General features: G+C 46.3%; 1 protein-coding gene across 1 annotated transcript in view; it reads left to right on the top strand.

The window, feature by feature from the left end:
- LOC106599296 (ELKS/Rab6-interacting/CAST family member 1) overlaps positions 1–17,490 on the top strand; it is a 678,087-nt gene extending 660,597 nt beyond the window's left edge. Inside the window, 1 exon segment of the mRNA XM_045700260.1 lies at positions 16,378–17,490. Within this exon segment, the coding sequence (XP_045556216.1) occupies positions 16,378–16,515 (138 nt within the window). The 3' untranslated portion in view covers positions 16,516–17,490.
- Positions 17,491–18,340: the final 850 nt, after the last annotated feature.

Raw genomic sequence — 18,340 nt, 5'->3', positions numbered from 1 at the left:
AGGGTAGAGGGAGGAGAGGAGGAGGAGGGAGAAGGGTAGAGGGAGGAGAGGAGGAGGAGGGAGAAGGGTAGAGGGAGGAGAGGAGGAGGAGGGGGGAAGGGTAGAGGGAGGAGGGAGGAGGAAGGGGAAGGGTAGAGGGAGGAGGAGGGGGAAGGGTAGAGGGAGGAGAGGAGGAGGAGGGGGGAAGGGTAGAGGGAGGAGAGGAGGAGGAGGGAGAAGGGTAGAGGCAGGAGAGGAGGAGGAGGGGGAAGGGTAGAGGGAGGAGAGGAGGAGGAGGAGGGGGGGAAGGGTGGAGGGAGGAGGAGGGGGGAAGAGGGAGGAGAGGAGGAGGAGGGGGGGAAGGGTAGAGGGAGGAGGAGGGGGAAGGGTAGAGGGAGGAGAGGAGGAAGAGGGAGGAGAGGAGGAGGAGGGGGGAAGGGTAGAGGGAGGAGAGGAGGAGGAGGAGGGGGGAAGGGTGGAGGGAGGAGGAGGGGGAAGAGGGAGGAGAGGAGGCGGAGGGGGAAGGGTAGAGGGAGGAGAAGGAGGAGGGAGAAGGGTAGAGGGAGGAGAGGAGGAGGAGGGGGGAAGGGTAGAGGGAGGAGAGGAGGAGGATGAGGGGGAAGGGTGGAGGGAGGAGGAGGGGGGAAGGGTAGAGGGAGGAGAGGAGGAAGAGGGAGGAGAGGAGGAGGAGGAGGGGGAAGGGTAGAGGGAGGAGAAGGAGGAGGGGGGAAGGGTAGAGGGAGGAGGGGAGGAAGAGGGAGGAGAGGAGGAGGAGGGAGAAGGGTAGAGGGAGGAGAGGAGGAGGAGGGAGAAGGGTAGAGGGAGGAGAGGAGGAGGAGGAGGGGGAAGGGTGGAGGGAGGAGAGGAGGAGGAGGGAGAAGGGTAGAGGGAGGAGAGGAGGAGGAGAAGGGTGGAGGGAGGAGAGGAGGAGGAGGGAGAAGGGTAGAGGGAGGAGAGGAGGAGGAGGGGGATGGGTAGAGGGAGGAGAGGAGGAGAAGGGAGAAGGGTAGAGGGAGGAGAGGAGGAGGAGGAGGGGGGGAAGGGTGGAGGGAGGAGGAGGGGGAAGGGTAGAGGGAGGAGAGGAGGAAGAGGGAGGAGAGGAGGAGGAGGGGGAAGGGTAGAGAGAGGAGAAGGAGGAGGGGGAAGGGTAGAGGGAGGAGAGGAGGAAGAGGGAGGAGAGGAGGAGGAGGAGGAAGGGTAGAGGGAGGAGAGGAGGAGGAGGAGGAAGGGTAGAGGGAGGAGAGGAGGAGGAGGGAGAAGGGTAGAGGGAGGAGAGGAGGAGGAGGGGGAAGGGTAGAGGGAGGAGAGGAGGAGGAGGAAGAGTGAGCTCATCCTGTTGTCTGGAGCAGGGGGCACAGGGACATAAGAGGAGGAGATTAGGGGGAACCAGAGAGAAGAGAGAGGGAAAAACGAAATGGGGTTATGGGAACTGATTATTTTTTTAGCAAGCGATTTATGCCGCCGGGGCTCCTGAAGATGACGGACCCTTTAATTTGGTGGTCTGAAATAAAGCACCAGGATCCGTTTCCTCGGGCGAGTCCCAGATGGCATGATATTCACTAACAGTAGTGCACCCTATGGGCCCTGGGCAGAAGCACTATACTGTCTAGCAGTAGTGGAAAAAGTACCCGATTTCCATACTTTAGTAAAAGTAAAGATACTGTAATAGAAAATGACTCAAGTAAAAGTTAAAGTTGTCAAAAATATAAATAGTAAAGTACAGATACCCCCAAAAACTACTTAAGTTGTATTTTTACTGAAGTACTTTACACCACTGCTGTATAGAGGCTCCCGAGTGGTGCAGCGGTCTAAGGCATTGCATCTCAGTGCTAAAAGTGTCACTACAGACCCTGGTTCGATTCCAGGCTGTGTCACAACCGGCCGTGATTGGGAGTCCCATAGGGCGGTGCACAATTGGCCCAGTGTTGTCTGGGTTAGGGTTTGCCCGGGGTAGGCCGTCAATGTAAATAAGAATTTGTTCTTAACTGACTTGCCTAGTTAAATAAATGGGGATTAAGGTGTTTTTGGGATGCACATCTTCATTTATCAAAGAGTGGTTGTTTGATCTCAGATGAATGTGTCACGCTGACGTTCTGGACCAGGGCTGGCTCGCCTTTCTTTCTTTATGCAGATTTATCTAATTAGGTCTTGATGGGTTTAACAGTTCTCACTCCCCTCCTCTCCCTTCCATCCCCCCATCTCTCCCCCATTGGCAGGAATGGGACGACAAGCTGGGGAGAGAGAGAGAAATAGAGAGAGGCTGAAGGCAAAATATACAGTCAATATCTTAACCCTCTACCCCCCAATCACAGTGGAACACACACACACACACACACACACACACACACACACACACACACACACACACACGCGCGGTAAGGCGATCCCAGAGAGTAACTGAGTGATGAACGATGGAGGACGTCTGATGACGGAGGTGGAGAAAGAGAGGGAAGAGAAGAGAGGACAGAGAGAAGGTGGGAAGAGAGACAGGTCAAGAGGAGAGGATCTGCTGGTAGAGGACATGGACTGGTTAGCACTGTGGGTTAGGCATTGGACTGTGGGTTAGGTGGGGGACACTGATGGTTTCACTCAGTATAACTTCTCCATGAGGACAGCTAAAACCCAGTCTCTCTAACACACACACTCCTAAAACAGCTCAACTCAGTAGATTTGTTATCCCTCTACACTCATTTTATTTAACAAGGCAAGTCAGTTAGAACAAATTCTTATTTACAATGACGGTCTACCGGGGAACATTTTTACCTTCTCAGCTCAGGGATTCGATCTAGCAACCTTTTGGTTACTGGTCCAACGCTCTACCCACTAGGCTACCTTTTGGTTACTGGTCCAACGCTCTAACCACTAGGCTACCTGCTGGTTACTGGTCCAACGCTCTCACCACTAGGCTACCTGCCGCCCCTAAGCCCAGAACTGAAGCTCCATGTCTACACTTTAAAAATACAAAATATTTAACTATAGCTACATCACCTGGGCTACGTAGGGTGTTAGCTAAGACATAGTCATATTTAACTATAGCTACATCACCTGGGCTACGTAGGGTGTTAGCTAAGACATAGTCATATTTAACTATAGCTACATCACCTGGGCTACGTAGGGTGTTAGCTAAGACATAGTCATATTTAACTATAGCTACATCACCTGGGCTACGTAGGGTGTTAGCTAAGACATAGTCATATTTAACTATAGCTACATCTCCTGGGCTACGTAGGGTGTTAGCTAAGACACAGTCATATTTAACTATAGCTACATCACCTGGGCTACGTAGGGTGTTAGCTAAGACATAGTCATATTTAACTATAGCTACATCACCTGGGCTACGTAGGGTGTTAGCTAAGACATAGTCATATTTAACTATAGCTACATCACCTGGGCTACGTAGGGTGTTAGCTAAGACATAGTCATATTTAACTACAGCTACATCACCTGGGCTACGTAGGGTGTTAGCTAAGACATAGTCATATTTAACTATAGCTACATCACCTGGGCTACGTAGGGTGTTAGATAAGACATAGTCATATTTAACTATAGCTACATCACCTGGGCTACGTAGGGTGTTAGCTAAGACATAGTCATATTTAACTATAGCTACATCTCCTGGGCTACGTAGGGTGTTAGCTAAGACATAGTCATATTTAACTATAGCTACATCACCTGGGCTACGTAGGGTGTTAGATAAGACATAGTCATATTTAACTATAGCTACATCACCTTGGCTACGTAGGGTGTTAGCTAAGACATAGTCATATTTAACTATAGCTACATCTCCTGGGCTACGTAGGGTGTTAGCTAAGACATAGTCATATTTAACTATAGCTACATCACCTGGGCTACGTCGGGTGTTAGCTAAGACATAGTCATATTTAACTATAGCTACATCTCCTGGGCTACGTAGGGTGTTAGCTAAGACATAGTCATATTTAACTATAGCTACATCACCTGGGCAACGTAGGGTGTTAGCTAAGACATAGTCATATTTAACTATAGCTACATCACCTGGGCTACGTAGGGTGTTAGCTAAGACACAGTCATATTTAACTATAGCTACATCACCTGGGCTACGTAGGGTGTTAGCTAAGACATAGTCATATTTAACTATAGCTACATCACCTGGGCTACGTAGGGTGTTAGATAAGACATAGTCATATTTAACTATAGCTACATCACCTGGGCTACGTAGGGTGTTAGCTAAGACATAGTCATATTTAACTATAGCTACATCACCTGGGCTACGTAGGGTGTTAGCTAAGACATAGTCATATTTAACTATAGCTACATCACCTGGGCTACGTAGGGTGTTAGCTAAGACATAGTCATATTTAACTATAGCTACATCACCTGGGCTACGTAGGGTGTTAGCTAAGACATAGTCATATTTAACTATAGCTACATCACCTGGGCTACGTAGGGTGTTAGCTAAGACACAGTCATATTATGAACCATTAGTACGTAATGGTTTTACAATACATTACCTTCTAATGGTTTTACAATACTGTCACGTCCTGACCATAGAAGCTTTTATTTTCTATGGTAGAGTAGATCAGGGCATGACGGGGTTGTGCCTAGTTTAGATTTTCTATGTTGCCATGTTCTTGTTTCTGTATTTCTATGTTGTTGTTTTTTTAGATGATCTCCAATTAGAGGCAGCTGGTCATCGTTGTCTCTAATTGGAGATCATAGTTGTTTTTCCCACCGGGGTTTGTGGGAGATTGTATTTTGAGTAAGTGTATGTTGTTTTGTTTCTGAGTTTATTTGTATGTCTTACATAGTTTCACAGTTAAAATAAAATGTGGAACGATACACACGCTGGGCCTTGGTCCCATTCTTCAGACAGCCGTGACAAATACATTACCTTCTAATGGTTCTACAATACATTACCTTCTAATGGTTTTACAATACATTACCTTCTAATGGTTTTACAATACATTACCTTCTAATGGTTTTACAATACATTACCTTCTAATGGTTCTACAATACATTACCTTCTAATGGTTCTACAATACATGACCTTCTAATGGTTCTACAATACATTACCTTCTAATGGTTTTACAATACATGACCTTCTAATGGTTCTACAATACATTACCTTCTAATGGTTCTACAATACATTACCTTCTAATGGTTCTACAATACATGACCTTCTAATGGTTCTACAATACATTACCTTCTAATGGTTTTACAATACATGACCTTCTAATGGTTCTACAATACATTACCTTCTAATGGTTTTACAATACATTACCTTCTAATGGTTTTACAATACATTACCTTCTAATGGTTTTACAATACATTACCTTCTAATGGTTTTACAATACATTACCTTCTAATGGTTTTACAATACATTACCTTCTAATGGTTCTTTTGCTGCAGCTAGTCACTAATCAGATAATGTCTCAGGGACATTTTTCTTCTTTAGGTCAGGTTCTAGTTGAGATGATATTGAGATTCCACCTATATGCAGTCCAAACAGCACCCTATTCCCTATATAGTGTGCTGATTCTGGTCAAAAGGAGTGCACTATATAGGGAATAGGGTGCTGTTTGGGACGCCGGCCTCTACTCTGCTTCTGGACCATTAGCATTCCTCAGCTAAGTGGTTCAACCTCTGTGTGTGTGGGATGTGTGTGTGTGTGTGTGTGTGTGTGTGTGTGTGTGTGTGTGTGTGTGTGTGTGTGTGTGTGTGTGTGTGTGTGTGTGTGTTGGAGTTTGCCTCGAGACTGCAACCTGGCCACCCCATAGTTTTGAGTTCATTAACGTTTCAGAAATACCCCCACCTGTGTATCTGAACACACACACACACACACAAAAACACACACACACAAAAACACACACACACACACACACAAACACACACACACAAACACACACACCGCAGCCGTAAACCCAGATCAGATAGATGATGATCCTCCCTGATAATGAACCCTAATGCTCCTTTACCTCTATAATACACCCAGTAAAAACATCTACAGTCTCCAACATTATCCCTCCTCCCCTCCTTTACCTCTATAATACACCCAGTAAAAACATCTACAGTCTCCAACATTATCCCTCCTCCCCTCCTTTACCTCTATAATACACCCAGTAAAAACATCTACAGTCTCCAACATTATCCCTCCTCCCCTCCTTTACCTCTATAATACACCCAGTAAAAACATCTAGTCTCCAACATTATCCCTCCTCCCCTCCTTTACCTCTATAATACACCCAGTAAAAACATCTACAGTCTCCAACATTATCCCTCCTCCCCTCCTTTACCTCTATAATACACCCAGTAAAAACATCTACAGTCTCCAACATTATCCCTCCTCCCCTCCTTTACCTCTATAATACACCCAGTAAAAACATCTAGTCTCCAACATTATCCCTCCTCCCCTCCTTTACCTCTATAATACACCCAGTAAAAACATCTAGTCTCCAACATTATCCCTCCTCCCCTCCTTTACCTCTATAATACACCCAGTTAAAACATCTAGTCTCCAACATTATCCCTCCTCCCCTCCTTTACCTCTATAATACACCCAGTAAAAACATCTAGTCTCTAACATTATCCCTCCTCCCCTCCTTTACCTCTATAATACACCCAGTAAAAACATCTACAGTCTCCAACATTATCCCTCCCCTCCTTTACCTCTATAATACACCCAGTAAAAACATCTAGTCTCTAACATTATCCCTCCTCCCCTCCTTTACCTCTATAACACACCCAGTAAAAACATCTACAGTCTCCAACATTATCCCTCCTTCCCTCCTTTACCTCTATAATACACCCAGTAAAAACATCTAGTCTCCAACATTATCCCTCCTCCCCTCCTTTACCTCTATAATACACCCAGTAAAAACATCTACAGTCTCCAACATTATCCCTCCTCCCCTCCTTTACCTCTATAATACACCCAGTAAAAACATCTAGTCTCCAACATTATCCCTCCTCCCCTCCTTTACCTCTATAATACACCCAGTAAAAACATCTACAGTCTCCAACATTATCCCTCCTCCCCTCCTTTACCTCTATAATACACCCAGTAAAAAGTATCCTACTCTCTTCCTTCTATTCCTTCTACTCACCCCTCCCTCCCCCTCCCTCCCCCCCTCCCTCCCTCTCCCTCCCTCTCCACCCTTCCCCTTCTACTCACCCCTCCCTCCCTCCTCCTCCCTCCCTCCCTCTCCCTCCCTCTCCACCCTTCTCCTTCTACTCACCCCTCCCTCCCTCCCTCCTCCCTTCCTCCTCTACCTCTCCATTTGTGGGTCAAGGCTATGAAAGCAGAGGTCTCAGCAGAAGACATAGAGACAGATAGTGGGCTAGGTTACCTCTCTCCTAGGCTCTAAAACCTTATCTTTACAGCCTTGTTTTTTCTGGGGATCTTTGCTAAATATACTACCGTAAAGTTAAAACCCATCTAACAGCTATATGACGTCTGGTATGGAGGTGCTGTCTGTGGCTGCCTCCCAAATGGGCCCTGGTCTAAAGTAGTGCACTATATAGGGAATAGGACTCTGGTCTAAAGTAGTGCACTATATAGGGAATAGGGCTCTGGTCTAAAGTAGTGCACTATATAGGGAATAGGGCTCTGGTCTAAAGTAGTGCACTATATAGGGAATAGGACTCTGGTCTAAAGTAGTGCATTATATAGGGAATAGGGCTCTGGTCTAAAGTAGTGCACTATATAGGGAATAGGACTCTGGTCTAAAGTAGTGCACTATATAGGGAATAGGACTCTGGTCTAAAGTAGTGCACTATATAGGGAATAGGACTCTGGTCTAAAGTAGTGCACTATATAGGGAATAGGACTCTGGTCTAAAGTACTTCACTATATAAGGAATAGCTTGCCATTTGGGACGCTGACTGTGTGTACTACCCAAGGAAGCAAAGGTAACTGAGCTAAATGACTATCGCCCCGTAGACCTCACTTCTGTCATCATGAAGTGCTTTGAGAGACTAGTCAAGGATCATTTCACCTCACACTGTCCACTGCCCATCTGGACAAGAGGAATGTAAGAATGCTGTTCATTTAGCTCATCCTTCAACACCATAGGACCCCAGAGTGTACAAAGCTGTCATCAAGGCATAAGGTGGCTACTTTGAAGAATATAAAATATAACATATATGTTGATTTGTTTAACACTTTTTCAGTTACTACATGATTCCATATGTGTTATTTCATAGTTTTGATGTGTTCACTATTATTCTACAATGTAGAAAATAGTAAAAATAAAGAGAAACCCTTTAATCCGTAGGACCAAAACAATTTGATTTGACTTGATCAGACCTCAACACATTGTATGTGTCAGCCAGGACAGTATGAGGACTGTCTGTATGTGTCAGCCAGGTCAGTGTGAGGACTGTCTGTATGTGTCAGCCAGGACAGTATGAGGACTGTCTGTATGTGTCAGCCAGGTCAGTGTGAGGACTGTCTGTATGTGTCAGCCAGGTCAGTGTGAGGACTGTCTGTATGTGTCAGCCAGGTCAGTGTATAGACTGTATGTGTCAGCCAAGTCAGTGTATAGACTGTCTGTATGTGTCAGCCAGGTCAGTGTGAGGACTGTCTGTATGTGTCAGCCAGGTCAGTGTATAGACTGTCTGTATGTGTCAGCCAGGTCAGTGTGAGGACTGTCTGTATGTGTCAGCCAGGTCAGTGTGAGGACTGTCTGTATGTGTCAGCCAGGTCAGTGTGAGGACTGTCTGTATGTGTCAGCCAGGTCAGTGTATAGACTGTCTGTATGTGTCAGCCAGGTCAGTGTGAGGACTGTCTGTATGTGTCAGCCAAGTCAGTGTATAGACTGTCTGTATGTGTCAGCCAGGTCAGTGTGAGGACTGTCTGTATGTGTCAGCCAGGTCAGTGTATAGACTGTCTGTATGTGTCAGCCAGGTCAGTGTGAGGACTGTCTGTATGTGTCAGCCAGGTCAGTGTATAGACTGTATGTGTCAGCCAGGTCAGTGTGAGGACTGTCTGTATGTGTCAGCCAGGTCAGTGTGAGGACTGTCTGTATGTGTCAGCCAGGTCAGTGTGAGGACTGTCTGTATGTGTCAGCCAGGTCAGTGTGAGGACTGTCTGTATGTGTCAGCCAGGTCAGTGTATAGACTGTATGTGTCAGCCAGGTCAGTGTGAGGACTGTCTGTATGTGTCAGCCAGGTCAGTGTGAGGACTGTCTGTATGTGTCAGCCAGGTCAGTGTGAGGACTGTCTGTATGTGTCAGCCAGGTCAGTGTGAGGACTGTCTGTATGTGTCAGCCAGGTCAGTGTGAGGACTGTCTGTATGTGTCAGCCAGGTCAGTGTGAGGACTGTCTGTATGTGTCAGCCAGGTCAGTGTATAGACTGTCTGTGGAGACTGATGTGGGTTTGTGGTGAGGGCAGTAGACAGTACATTCAAGTCCAGGTGTTGTCTGTCTATATACTCATGCCAATGTCAATATCATTGCTATGTTGCCCCCTCAGTGTAGACCAGTGTGGGGTGTAGGGCCTTACACCTACAGTTAGACCAGTGTGGGGTGCAGGGCCTCACACCTACAGTTAGACCAGTGTGGGGTGCAGGGCCTCACACCTACAGTTAGACCAGTGTGGGGTGCAGGGCCTCACACCTACAGTTAGACCAGTGTGGGGTGCAGGGCCTCACACCTACAGTTAGACCAGTGTGGGGTGCAGGGCCTCACACCTACAGTTAGACCAGTGTGGGGTGTAGGGCCTCACACCTACAGTTAGACCAGTGTGGGGTGCAGGGCCTCACACCTACAGTTAGACCAGTGTGGGGTGCAGGGCCTCACACCTACAGTTAGACCAGTGTGGGGTGTAGGGCCTCACACCTACAGTTAGACCAGTGTGGGGTGTAGGGCCTCACACCTACAGTTAGACCAGTGTGGGGTGCAGGGCCTCACACCTACAGTTAGACCAGTGTGGGGTGTAGGGCCTCACACCTACAGTTAGACCAGTGTGGGGTGCAGTGCCTCACACCTACAGTTAGACCAGTGTGGGGTGTAGGGCCTCACACCTACAGTTAGACCAGTGTGGGGTGCAGGGCCTCACACCTACAGTTAGACCAGTGTGGGGTGTAGGGCCTCACACCTACAGTTAGACCAGTGTGGGGTGCAGGGCCTCACACCTACAGTTAGACCAGTGTGGGGTGCAGGGCCTCACACCTACAGTTAGACCAGTGTGGGGTGCAGGGCCTCAGACGGGTGTGTGTGTGTGACTGTGTGTGTGTGAAGCTCTCTGTGCCTGCCGAAGCGGTGGTTCCCCGCTGGGTGATCCTAATGGGGCTTGGAGAAAGGAGCGTGCTCTGCCAAACCAAGTCTCACCCCTCCAACCCCAGCCCAGCGCCCCCTAGCCCTCACCCCAGAGGAGACAGGGGAAACGGGCTCATATATCAGCCTGCTGGTCAAGCTTCATTACCTCCAACACATGACTCAATACACTCTCAACCTCTCTCTCTACCTCTCTTTACCTCTCTCTCTTTACCTCTCTCTCTACCTCTCTTTACCTCTCTCTCTTTACCTCTCTCTCTACCTCTCTCTCTACCTCTCTTTACCTCTCTCTCTACCTCTCTCTCTCTACCTCTCTCTCTTTACCTCTCTCTCTACCTCTCTTTACCTCTCTCTCTTTACCTCTCTCTCTACCTCTCTTTACCTCTCTCTCTTTACCTCTCTCTCTACCTCTCTTTACCTCTCTCTTTACCTCTCTCTCTACCTCTCTTTACCTCTCTCTCTTTACCTCTCTTTCTCTACCTCTCTCTACCTCTCTTTACCTCTCTCTCTTTACCTCTCTCTCTACCTCTCTTTACCTCTCTCTCTTTACCTCTCTCTCTACCTCTCTTTACCTCTCTCTCTTTACCTCTCTCTCTACCTCTCTTTACCTCTCTCTCTTTACCTCTCTCTCTACCTCTCTTTACCTCTCTCTCTTTACCTCTCTCTCTACCTCTCTTTACCTCTCTCTTTACCTCTCTCTCTACCTCTCTTTACCTCTCTCTCTTTACCTCTCTTTCTCTACCTCTCTCTACCTCTCTTTACCTCTCTCTCTTTACCTCTCTCTCTACCTCTCTTTACCGCTCTCTCTTTACCTCTCTCTCTACCTCTCTCTCTACCTCTCTTTACCTCTCTCTCTACCTCTCTCTCTCTACCTCTCTCTCTTTACCTCTCTCTCTACCTCTCTTTACCTCTCTCTCTTTACCTCTCTCTCTACCTCTCTTTACCTCTCTCTCTTTACCTCTCTCTCTACCTCTCTTTACCTCTCTCTTTACCTCTCTCCTCTACCTCTCTTTACCTCTCTTTCTCTTTCTCTACCTCTCTCTACCTCTCTTTACCTCTCTCTCTTTACCTCTCTCTCTACCTCTCTTTACCTCTCTCTCTTTACCTCTCTCTCTACCTCTCTTTACCTCTCTCTCTTTACCTCTCTCTCTCTACCTCTCTCTCTCTACCTCTCTCTACCTCTCTCTCTCTCTTTACCTCTCCCTCTCTCTCTCTCTCTCTCTCTCTTTACCTCTCTCTACCTCTCTGCCTCTCTCTCTACCTCTCTCTCTACCTCTACCTCTTTTTCTACCTCTCTCTACCTCTCTCTACCTCTCTACCTCTCCCTCTCTCTCTCTTTACCTCTCTCTCTCTACCTCTCTCTACCTCTCTCTACCTCTCTACCTCTCTCTCTACCTCTTTCTCTACCTCTCTCTACCTCTCTCTTTACCTCTTTCTTTACCTCTCTCCTTACCTCTCTCTTTACCTCTCTCTACCTCTCTCTCTACCTCTCTCTCTATCTCTCTCTACCTCTCTCTACCTCTCTCTTTACCTCTCTCTTTACCTCTCTCTACCTCTCTCTTTACCTCTCTCTACCTCTCTCTTTACCTCTCTCTCTACCTCTCTCTACCTCTCCTCTTTCACCTTGCTGGTTACACCAACACTCTGGTTTCTCCTTGCTCTCTCTGAAAGAGGCCAGTTTCCAGCCTGGTCCCCCCCCCACCCACCAAACCTTAGTGAGTGTCTTGTTATAACAGGGTTCCCAGGTGATACAGATAGCAGGTCCAGAAATGAGTTTCTAGATCAGCCAGTACCTGGTCACCCCCTCCCCCTGGTTAGAGACTCACAGACCCAGAGACCTAGCGGTCGGTGGTGGACCATAGATGATCAGGGCTGGGCCATTTGCAGTGGACCATGTATGGAAGCAGGCAGGGAGGGGAACCAGGCTGGAAACTGGCCTCTTTCAGTGGGCATATCTGCCCCACACTCCCCCCTGGATGACCTTTGAACTTAGTGTGTAGTAGCTTGCTCTTTGCCTCTTTCTCTCCTCTCCTTCTCTCTCTCTCTATCTCTATCTCTCCTTCAATCTCTCTCTCTCTATCTCTCCTTCAATCTCTCTCTATCTTTCCATCTCTCCTTCAATCTCTCCTCTCTCTATCTCTCCTCTCTATCTCTCCTTCTATCTCTCCTCTCTATCTCTCCTTCAATCTATCTATCTCTCCTTAACTCTCTCTATCTCTCCTTCAATCTACAAATGTCATATTATGTATATATACAGTGTTATAACGATGTACAAATGGTTAAAGTACAAAAGGGAAAATAAATAAACATAAATATGGGTTGTATTTACAATGGTGTTTGTTCTTCACTGGTTGACCTTCTCTTATTTGGTGTTCTACGTTGTACACAGAAGATATTTTTTTCCGTCTTAATTTGGTGTTTGTCCCATTTTGTCAATTCTTGGTTGGTGAGCGGACCACAGTCTATCTCTCTCTCTTCTCTCTCTCTCTCTCTCTCTCTCTCTCTCTCTCTCTCTCTCTCTCTCTCTCTATCTCTCCTTCAATCTCTCTCTATCTCTCCTTCAATCTCTCTCTATCTCTCCATCAATCTCTCTCTCTCTCCTTTTCTCTCTCTCTATCTCCTCTCTCTCTATCTCTCCTTCCATCTCTCTATCTCTTCTTCAATCTCTCTCTATCTCTCCATCAATCTCTATCTCTCCTTCTCTCTCTCTATCTCTCCATCAATCTCTATCTCTCCTTCTCTCTCTCTATCTCTCCTTCTCTCTCTCTCTCCTCTCGCTCGCTATCTCTCCTCTCTCTATCTCTCATTCTCTCTCTATCGCTCCATCAATCTCTCTCTCTCTATCTCTCCTTCTATCTCTCTCTCTCTCCATGTCACGTAGGTCCAGACTGTCATTCTCTGTCTGTTAGAGACAAATAGCCAGTGTGTATTTGTATACAATAACCAGAGCATTATCAGTTATTGGAGATGACTACCCCCCTTGTGGCCGAGGCGGTGGCTATGGGAGGAGGAAAGGTTAAAGGTTATTTGAGGGAGGAAGTCGGGCCTACGAGGAGGAGTCTTGGTTTAGACGGGGGACCACACTTGCTCATATGATATCTTGAATTTACTGTACGCAATAGTCTTCATTTATTGCACTTATATGTTATTAGAATTAGAGGAATTATAAGGAACATTTTAGTTTTCTATCTTTTATATTAGAAAGTCTGTAAGTTTTATATCCTTGAATGAAGAAGCATCCTTTTGTTTGTAAACTTGCAAGTGCCACAGTGCCATCATCTCTACAGACGTGCAGTAAAGCCTGCGGGGAGTGTGTCCCAAAGCCCCTCTCTCACCAGGGCAGTGGGCATATTTACTGGATGGAATAGAGAAAATATGCCATTACAATGTCACTAAGTGTCTGTCTCTTTCTGTCCTACTCCCTCTCCTCTCCTTCTCTTCTCTCTCTCTCTCTCTCTACTGGGCACCGATGTAAGATCTGTCATTCTCTATGTCACTGAGCGTCTGAGCCGGTCCAGTTGTAATAACATTCAGTCTAACAGTTCTGTCTTCTCCTCTACCATCTAAGGATCCGTGTGTGTTGTGGTTTATTAATGATGAAATAGTTGAAGATCCAGACTTGACACATAAAGAGATGTCGACCTGATGATCTGTGAATATGACCTGACTGTGTTGTTTCAGATGTCTTTATCATCTTCCCTGTTACTTTGACATTTCAACATGGATCCAGCCAAAGAAAATCGTTTTTATGAATAAAATCCTACTTTGTTATAGGCGAATGAAAGAACTATGGGGTTTGGATCACTGGCGTCTGTTCAAAATGTGAAAAGCAATTTAAAAGCTGTCCGGCACAGCGAAACAATTCTGTTCGAAGAGGCCCAGGGAGAGAGAGGAAGACCCCAGTGATTTCTGGGGTGTGGAGCGGAGCGGGCCACGCTTGGCCTCCGTGTGTGTGTGTGTGTGTGTGTGTGTGTGTGTGTGTGTGTGTGTGTGTGTGTGTGTGTGTGTGTGTGTGTGTGTGTGTGTGTGTGTGTGTGTGTGTGTGTGTGTGTGTGTGTGTGTGTGTGTGTGTGTGTGTGTGTGTGTGTGTGTGTGTGTGTGTGTGTGTCAGTGCTGTTTGTCCAGCTCCGATCTACAGTACTCTCGGCCTCTGGGATTTCTGACAGTGATGGAAGACAGAGCCTGAAATGAATACTACACTCTCTTCTCCTCTTTTCTCTCTTGGTCTCTCTCTCCCTCACACACACACTCTCTGGGCAGCTGGTGTTCTTTCCTCATCTCTCATTCCCTCCCTCCCTCCTTCCCTTTCCCATCTCTCTCTCTCCCAGTTTGTCCGTATGTGGGTGTGTTGAGGGTAACAGCTCTTGAAGGGAATATGTTTATGGAGAATCTTTTTACAGCTTCTTGAGAAGTACAGCAGAATCTGCCCCTTCGCTCTCTCTGACCATCCTTACGTCAACTCCCCCACGCGCCAAGCACTGGGCGGCTGTGTGTGTGTGTGTGTGTGTGTGTGTGTGTGTGTGTGTGTGTGTGTGTGTGTGTGTGTGTGTGTGTGTGTGTGTGTGTGTGTGTGTGTGTGTGTGTGTGTCTATGCGCACGCCTGTGTGTCTCGGTGTGCCTGTGTGTGTCTCCGTGTGCGTGCGTGGTGTGTGTGTGTGTGTGTGTGTGTGTGCGTGCCACCAGCCAGCCACCTGTTAATGCCAGCACTGATTTCATAAGGCATAGCTGGTACCTCAACAGCCAGGACACACACACACTTTCCCCCCTCGTCACCTCTCAACCCCCAGCCTTTTGAAAAAATAATTTGGAAAAAGTTATCTGTGTGTTAAAGATCTTGTCTGTATCCCAGATAGCACCCTATTCCCTATGTAAGGCACTCATTTTTACCAGAGCCTTATGGGCCCTTCTAAGGAATAGGGGGCCAATTGGGCCACAGCCTGTGTTAAAGATAACCCCACCTGTGAGGATCATTAGCCTGAGGAGCTGTCCAACATTAAATCCCCTTTAGGTTCAGATTCCATTAATGAGAGGAAAATTACACCTTTCAGATGAACATTCCAAGTGTACAATTTGATATAATGACTTAAAAAGAGCTGTTGGGTAGTTGGTTGAGGAATGGAGCATTCCAGGAGAATTTAAATGGGTTAAGTGAGTTGGTAGAGGAATGGAGCATTCCAGGAGAATTTAAATGGGTTAAGTGAGTTGGTAGAGGAATGGAGCACTCCAGGAGAATTTAAATGGGTTAAGTGAGTTGGTAGAGGAATGGAGCACTCCAGGAGAATTTAAATGGGTTAAGTGAGTTGGTAGAGGAATGGAGCATTCCAGGAGAATTTAAATGGGTTAAGTGAGTTAGTGGAGGTTGTGGATGTGAAGAGGGGATCAGCTGTGGATTCATGGTCCAGGGAGGGAGAGGGGAGCGTGAGGGGGGAGAGAGAGGGGATGACCCTGGGCCAGGTGGAGAGGTGGAAGGACAAGGAGAGATGGAGGGGGAGAAGAGGAGGAGGAGAGGAGAAGGACAAGGAGAGATGGAGGGGGAGAAGAGGAGGAGGAGAGGAGAAGGACAAGGAGAGATGGAGGGGGAGAAGAGGAGGAGGAGAGGAGAAGGACAAGGAGAGATGGAGGGGGAGAAGAGGTGGAGAGGTTGTTAACTCACACGGATGTTCCCCCTCTCTAAATCACTCAGTCCCTCTTTCTTTCCCTCTCTAGCTCTCTCTTTCTCCTCCTCTGCTCTCCTCCTCCGCTCACTTCTTTACAGCGCACTAGCTACCCATTTCCTGTGACCTATCACCTCTCACAGAAGAAAGAAGGGATAGAGGGAGAGGGGAAGGAGGAGGACAGAGGGAGATATCTGTACAGTCCCATCAGCCCTGGGAGACTTAAGGCCAGTCAGTTAGGCTGTCTACCATGGAGGTTCTTCTCTCTCCACTGACGAGAAACAGCATTTGTCCAGAAAGTCCATGTGTGTTCTCTCACTGTTTTGTTGTTTACAGTATGTTGCTATGTACCTGACCTATGATGTGACGTTACAAAATACATGTTTTTAACATTTCTCTCTCTCTCCTCTCCCCCCTCTCTCTCTTCTCCCCCCTCTCTCTCTTCTCTCTCCCTCCCTCTCCCCCTCCCTCCTCTTCCTCACCCCATCAGTTGGAGTCGGAGCTGGCGGTGTGTGAGAGGGAGAGTGCAGAACTCCAGGAGTATGCTAACTGTGTCCTGCAGCAGATCGCTGACCACTGCCCTGACATCCTGGAACAGGTGGTCAACGCCCTGGAAGAGTCCTGCTGACCACAAAACGCACACCTTTCAATATCCCCCGCCAGCCACACTCTCACACGTGTAAAGAGAGAGAGAGAGAGAGATGCTTTTATATTCGCAGTCCTTCATTTCCTGCCTTACCAGTTCTCCCAATATCTCTTTGGGGATTTCTTACAGATTTTTAAAAAATGAGTTGTCAGATTGGTGCAAAAATCCTTTCTCTAAATCTAAAAATGTTTGTGGTGAGAAGGCCTTCTTGAACCGTTCATGACGTTGAACCCTGTCTTTCTTTGACTTGACCACAAAACCTGTCCGTTACTAAGGTGTGGTCAAGCATGTTATATTAGTGTTACTCACATACAGTTACTGCTTAGTTACCACACAGTTACTGCTTAGTTACTACACAGTTACTGCTTAGTTACCACACAGTTACTGCTTAGTTACCACACAGTTACTGCTTAATTACTACACAGTTACTGCTTAGTTACTACTGCTTAGTTACTACACAGTTACTGCTTAGTTACTACACAGTTACTGCTTAATTACTACACAGTTACTGCTTAGTTACTACTGCTTAGTTACTACACAGTTACTGCTTAGTTACTACACAGTTACTGCTTAGTTACTACACAGTTACTGCTTAGTTACTACACAGTTACTTCTTAGTTACTACACAGTTACTGCTTAGTTACCACACAGTTACTGCTTAGTTACTACTGCTTAGTTACTACACAGTTACTGCTTAGTTACTACACAGTTACTGCTTAGTTACTACACAGTTACTGCTTAGTTACTACACAGTTACTTCTTAGTTACTACACAGTTACTGCTTAGTTACCACACAGTTACTGCTTAGTTACTACTGCTTAGTTACTACACAGTTACTGCTTAGTTACTACACAGTTACTGCTTAGTTACTACACAGTTACTGCTTAGTTACTACACAGTTACTTCTTAGTTACTACACAGTTACTGCTTAGTTACCACACAGTTACTGCTTAGTTACTACTGCTTAGTTACTACACAGTTACTGCTTAGTTACCACACAGTTACTGCTTAGTTACTACTGCTTAGTTACCACACAGTTACTGCTTAGTTACTACTGCTTAGTTACTACACGGTTACTGCTTAGTTACCACACAGTTACTGCTTAGTTACTACTGCTTAGTTACTACACAGTTACTGCTTAGTTACTACACAGTTACTGCTTAGTTACCACACAGTTACTGCTTAGTTACCAGACAGTTACTGCTTAGTTACCACACAGTTACTGCTTAGTTACTACTGCTTAGTTACTACACAGTTACTGCTTAGTTACTACTGCTTAGTTACTACACAGTTACTGCTTAGTTACTACTGCTTAGTTACCACACAGTTACTGCTTAGTTACTACTGCTTAGTTACTACACAGTTACTGCTTAGTTACTACTGCTTAGTTACTACACAGTTACTGCTTAGTTACCACACAGTTACTGCTTAGTTTCTACACAGTTACTGCTTAGTAACTACTGCTTAGTTACTACACAGTTACTGCTTAGTTACTACTGCTTAGTTACCACACAGTTAGTGTCAGAAGTGACTGTCCTAATGGGACGGGGAAATCATTATGGCCAATATGAAGAGAAGCTAGAGACTCTGAATCATGGTCATGTACCCACTACCATTCTAGAATCCCTCCTACAGCTTTGCTTTCTGTCCTGTTGTACTGCATTCCACATGGAACCCTATTCCCTGTATAGAACACTACATTTCATCACGGCCCATATCAATCAATCAATCAATCAATCAATCAATCATTCAAATGTATTTATAAAGCCCGTTTTACATCAGCCGATGTCACAAAGTGCTGTACAGA

The sequence above is a fragment of the Salmo salar genome, chromosome ssa17 (assembly GCF_905237065.1).
Source record: "Salmo salar chromosome ssa17, Ssal_v3.1, whole genome shotgun sequence".
NCBI lineage: Eukaryota > Metazoa > Chordata > Actinopteri > Salmoniformes > Salmonidae > Salmo > Salmo salar.
Note: the sequence above shows the minus strand (reverse complement) of the source record. Positions and strands in the feature narration are given on the sequence as shown.